At 52.3% G+C, this 5,430-nt stretch overlaps 1 protein-coding gene across 1 annotated transcript; it reads left to right on the top strand.

The window, feature by feature from the left end:
- The first annotated feature begins 54 nt into the window (after positions 1-54).
- On the top strand, positions 55-5,175 carry IGFBP6 (insulin like growth factor binding protein 6). Its single transcript, XM_044684455.1, has 4 exons — positions 55-463; positions 3,561-3,700; positions 4,069-4,188; positions 4,790-5,175. Exons 1-4 carry the CDS (start codon positions 133-135, stop codon positions 4,910-4,912), a joined length of 714 nt encoding a protein of 237 aa, XP_044540390.1. The 5' UTR covers positions 55-132; the 3' UTR covers positions 4,913-5,175.
- Positions 5,176-5,430: the final 255 nt, after the last annotated feature.

The raw sequence follows: 5,430 nt of genomic DNA, 5'->3' as shown, positions 1-5,430 counted from the left end.
CCCCCCCCCCCTTCACCTGGCTCTTAAAGGGGCCGGCCCGGCCCGCCGCCTACTTAAGGCAGAGGGGCTGCGGGCGCCTGCAGATGTGTTCTGCCCGCTCCAGGACCGTGGCAAGGGGTGGAGAAGCAGGCCATGACCCCCCGAGGGCTCTTGTTACTGCTGCTGGCCCTGCTGCTGGGTACCCGGCCCGGCACCTCCGCACGGTGTCCCGACTGTGCGCAGGGGGCGCCGGGGGGCTGCCCCGGGGGCTGCCTGGAGGAAGTGGAGGAAGGGGCAGTTGTGGCACAGCCAGAAGGATGCGCCGAGGCTGGGGGCTGCGTCAGGCGGGAGGGAGAAGCGTGCGGGGTCTACACCCCTAACTGTGGCCCAGGGCTGCAATGCCATCCCCCAGAAGAAGATGAGACGCCACTCAGAGCACTGCTGCTTGGCCGGGGTCGCTGCCGAAGGTCCCGGGGACCATCGGGTGAGTTCCATAGCCCCGGCCCCACTCCTGCCCGGTGCCTGATTGAGGCTGGAGGGAGACTGCCCCCTCCCGCTCCCGCCCCAAACTTTACCTCCCCACCCTGAGCTCTGATCAGGGTCTTTGCACCCATCTTCCTGGCTCTGGAGTCCTGGCCTCCGACCCACTCCTCCCTTGTCCCAGGTACAAAGGGGAGTCCCTAGGGGATGGAGTTAAGGTGGGGGGCCAGGGTGCAGATTCCCAAGGGCCAAAGTCCTGCCCTTTCCTACCCAATGGTACCTCTAGGATCCTACAACTCTCTAGTCCCTCTGGGGAAAGCAGATAGTGTGGAGGAATCTGAATGGCAGAGCTCTGGGGGTCCAGATGAGATTTCAAAATACGTGCAGGATTTTGATTTTTTTTTTTCATGGGGAACACCTGGTGCCAGAACTCTCAAGTCCTAGGAAGTTGCCAGAGACAACAACAACAAAAAATTGTGACTTTCCAATCAGATGGCCAGTAAATGCTGGAGGAGGAATTTGAACCCAGGTCCTCTATGACTGAGCTCCAACACTTATCTACTATTTTAGAATATCCCTTTAGGCTCACAAGCCCTCTTACTGGTCTTTCTTGGTTCACTGGGCAATTGCAGTGGCAGGCAGGGTTGGTAGTGTGACTACCCAATCCCAGGATCCAAGGAAGGGACCAAGATTCCTGCCTCCCAGTTTTTTACTTCTCTGGGATGAAGAGGAAGAGTTAGGAACACAAAATCTCCACTCTGTTCATCCATGTTCTTCTTCACCTATTCCCTGGGCACTCACTGTTAGTCTGGAAAGAAAGAAGAACCGAGATAACAGTCCCTATACTTCCAACATTGGGAAACCTGGATGGAAATGGCATGGAGAAGAAAGTCAGCCTGCAGGTGCCCCTGATCCCATTAGTCCTACCCAATAGAACTGGACAGAGAAAGTCAGTTAGTCCGCAAGCATTTTTCTGATGCTTACAAGGTGCCAGGCATTGTGCTAAGTGCTGAAGATACAAAGAAAGACAAAAGCATTCTGTGTGCTGCAGAAGTTCAGTCTAACAGGGGAGATGACATGCAGAAAGCTATGAGCAAACATGATAGATACAAGACAAATCAGAGGTAATTAACAGAGGCAAGACACTAGCAGACAGGGACAATCCTGAAAGGCTTCTTGTAGAAGGGGAGATTTAAAATTAAAAAAAAAAAAAACAGAAACAAAAACAAAAAAAAAACCCTTTACTATATGTGTTAGTTCCAAGGCAGAAGAGTGGTAAGGGCAAGGCAATGGGGGTTAAGTGACTTGCCCAAGGTCACACAGCTAGAAAATGTCTGAGGCCATATTTGAACCCAGAACTTCCCGCCTCTAGACTTGGCTCTCAATCTACTGAGCCACCTAGCTGAAAGGAAAGATTTTAACCAAGACTTAAAGGAAGCCAGGGAAACCATAAGGTGAGCCTGAGAAGAGAGAGAATTCCACACCTGGAGGCAGTCAGTGGCAATGCCCAAGGTCAGAATATGAAGTGTCTTGTCCAAAGGACAGCAAAGGAGTGTCAGGATCAAAGTCCGTGAGAGTGAATAAAGTTTAGGAAGACTGGAAAGTGGGGAGTGGGGGCAGAGGAGAGGCAGAATTTGAGAGTCGCTACTGGGAGGACATCAAAGAGAAAGGGGAAAGAGGAGTCTGAACAGGGGTATCATCAGCTTGAGTCAGGGAGTGGGACAGAAGGATTGAGTCGACCCAAGAAAGGGGAGACAAGGGGGTGATGGAGAAGCGAAGAAGCCATCATCACCTTAGCCCAAGCACATATGAGTTTAGAGTGGGCGGTTGGGGATGGAGTTTGCAATTACTTCATGACACAATTGATTGGGTCTAGGATGGCCAGGCTCAACCTGGAATTGAGCACATGGCTTGGATTGAACCAATCGACCAATGAACCCTGTTAGTTGTTTGGTATATTTGAATACCAAGGAGGGAGGGAGGGAGGCAGGGAGGCGACTTACTCTTTGCCAAAGGCCAACATTTACAGTTTGAGAGCTTTGGGGTTTACAAAGAAAGATTTAAGGATTAAAGCTGGTGGAGGCAGAAGATGATGTGTCTCAGGAGGCTTTCTCAATGGCCACAGGTGAGCAAGACAAAACCAGAGATGGAGAAAAGGTCAAAGAAGAGAAATAGATTTGCCTTTGGGGCAAAGGGGGCATAGACCTTTTTGAGCCAGCAGGGATATATCACTGGCCAGTCCCAAGAAGGACACCGTACCCTCTCTTTTTGTCTTCTGTTGTCCAGTGCCCTAGTGCTACCCCCATGTTAAGTATCATGGCCCCTATTCCCCCAACTCCCTTGTCTGGACCATTCTCAGTGTGGAGAAACAAGCCTGTGGTCCCGTAGATCAGAAGGTGCTGCCTGCTCTCCTTTTCTCATCTCGCTGCCCCCCCCTCCCATTCCTCCAATGGCCCATCCCAGAGCTAGGGAACCCTGGGAACTGACTTAGGGACCAGAAAGAGATCCAACAGGGCCCCCTCCCCCACCCCCTGCTGGATTTCTCTGAGAGTAACCAAACCTCGGCACGGCACCGGGAGGAGTAGGAGTGAGTCACAAGCAGGGTCAGGAAGGGGACACACATTCCTTTGCTGTCCCTGCTGACCCACTCATCTCTTCCCCCTCAGCATCCCAGCATCCTGGCAGCTCCTGGGTTTTAGACTCCCCCTTCTGGCCATTTGTGAAACACCCATTAAGAAATGGGGAGGGTTGGGGAGAGGGTTCCTGAGTATGTCTGATACACCAATCAGAAGAACAACTCTGCCATGTTCTCATATCACTTGGTGTTTTCCAGAATGTGTTCACCCCTTTTTGGTCCTCTCTGGAACCTCCTTAGGCAAATAGTATTAGGACCATGGGACAAAGGAAGGAATTAAAAGCCCAGCTTTTCTGGCTCCAAAACTCTGGCTCTGCCCAACTCAACCAAAAGCCTTTCTCTTCTTCCTCCCCTGTAGGAGGAAGTGGAAAAACAGGGACCTCCATCTCTTTCCCAAGTCTTGGGGGAGGAGGCGTCTCCTGTCACCTCCCATCCCCTCCTTACCGTCCACCATGTTTGTCCACAGGGGAGAATCCCAAGGGAGCCAAGCCCAGCCCGGGGGGCCCCCAACAGCAGGATGTGCACCCTGGAGGTCGAGAGAAGAACTTGGGCACCCCTTCCACTCCTTCCCGACCCGGTCCTGGGGGTGGACAAGACAGTGAGATGGTGGGCAAGAGGGATGGCAAGGCATGGGGCGGGTTGATGGCAACCCTGTGGAGAAAGATTAAAAGAAGTAACGATGGAAAGAAAGACCTTGGGAACAAGCATGTCTGTTTGTTAGGGGAGGATTCCATGGGTCATCTGTCAGCTCTGAGGAGGCTAGCCCCTTCACCCATAATGGGATAAGCTTAAAGGTGGGGGAACCCCTTTCCAGAGGGTTGTTTGGCTCATTCTAGCCTCACTGGTAAAGAAGTGGTATGTGACAGAAGAGATGGAGGGGAACCAGAGACCCCCAGGCGTCAGGGAAGAGAATGGGATTTAGTCCAGTTCTAACGTCTTCCCTCCCCACCATCACACTGTGGATGTTCCTCCAGGGCCCATGCCGCCGCCACCTGGACACAGTTTTACAGCAGCTCCAGGCTGAGGTCTACCGAGGGGCCCGGACTCTCTATGTGCCCAACTGTGACAACAAAGGGTTCTACAGGAAGCGGCAGGTGAGGACACACTTTTATCCGCTTCCACACATCCATCCATCAACCCCAAGACATTTCTTGAGCTCCTATTGTTGTATGGCACGGTATTAAACCCTCTGGGGGCATATGAAAAGCACTGGGCATCGCAGCTATTGCCAAGCTTGCCATTTTGTTGGGAGATAAGACAGATGGGCATGAAAAGAGAAGTAACAATTCAAGGCAGTATTGATTCATTACCACGTGATTGGTCAAGGTGTTTGCCGGAGGAGACTCTTGTTAAGGGATCAGAATGGTCAGGGGAGGCTTGTAGAAAAGAAGGTACTTGAAGGACAGGCAGCATTTGGATAGCGACAGAGAGGGGAAAAAATAAGTCAAGAGTCACAAGAATGAAGGTCATGGGTGTGGGTCGAGGCTAGAAACCTAGGGGGCACCTCAGACATATACACCTGTTCACAGATCTGCCCTGTGCCTTGCTCAAAAGCCTGAAATAGGAGCCAGGAGCCTAGCATGACCCCCACCCCCAATCTACCCCTCATTGACTTATGGACAATTATCTCCTGCCAGTCCCCCCTGTGACAGCTGAGACCCATTTACTTCCATCTCTGTGTCTCTCTCTACCCAGTGTCGGTCATCCCAAGGACTTCGTAGGGGACCTTGCTGGTGTGTTACCCGGATGGGACAACCCCTGACTGGCCCCTCGGAATCAGATGCAAACTCCCTTTGTCTTCCAGACCCCAGTGGTTGAAGCAGAGGCAGGGAAGAACAGCTGGGGCCACTGATGGAGCTGGTCTGGGTGGGTGAGGGGGTGTCATCATGGGCTATTTATTGAGGGATGAAGAATTCAAGGAAGAAGAGCCCTATGTTCCTCCTCCCCTTTCCCCCAACATCTCCATCTCCCCCTGGCCTTTCCGCAAGCTGGGGCTATGTGTGTGTCAGTGATTCAACTCCAAGACAGTTGGGAAGACGGCTCGTGCTGGGTTGGGTTGTTAATAAAGCCGAGTTGGGGTCTTGGTGTCTATGCATGTGATTATCTACCACCCCTGCTCCCCTCCCCCCAAAACACATACCTGTAGCCCCCTGGCCTATTCTATCTTCATTCTAGCTCACTCTCCAATTTCTTACTACCCCACCCCAAGCCTTCCAGGCTCCCAGCCTCAATCGTTCCTAAGAAATTGGGAAGTCCTTTGGTTGAGATGTTCCAGACCAACCCATTCTATCCATCAGGCAGAGAGAAAGAGAGAGAGAGAGAGAGAGAGAGAGAGA

Source organism: Gracilinanus agilis, unplaced genomic scaffold, assembly GCF_016433145.1.
Source record: "Gracilinanus agilis isolate LMUSP501 unplaced genomic scaffold, AgileGrace unplaced_scaffold50314, whole genome shotgun sequence".
In the NCBI taxonomy this organism is placed as follows: Eukaryota; Metazoa; Chordata; class Mammalia; order Didelphimorphia; family Didelphidae; genus Gracilinanus; species Gracilinanus agilis.
The sequence above is the reverse complement of the archived record's forward strand: the minus strand, read 5'-3'. Positions and strand labels throughout refer to the sequence as shown.

Coding starts and splice junctions, on each gene's coding strand:
- IGFBP6 (XM_044684455.1), top strand. CDS start 133: ATGACCCCCCGAGGGCTCTTGTTACTGCTGCTGGCCCTGCTGCTGGGT. Junction 3,701..4,068: donor GTGGACAAGACAGTGAGATG/GTGGGCAAGAGG, acceptor ATGTTCCTCCAG/GGCCCATGCCGCCGCCACCT. Junction 4,189..4,789: donor GGTTCTACAGGAAGCGGCAG/GTGAGGACACAC, acceptor CTCTCTACCCAG/TGTCGGTCATCCCAAGGACT.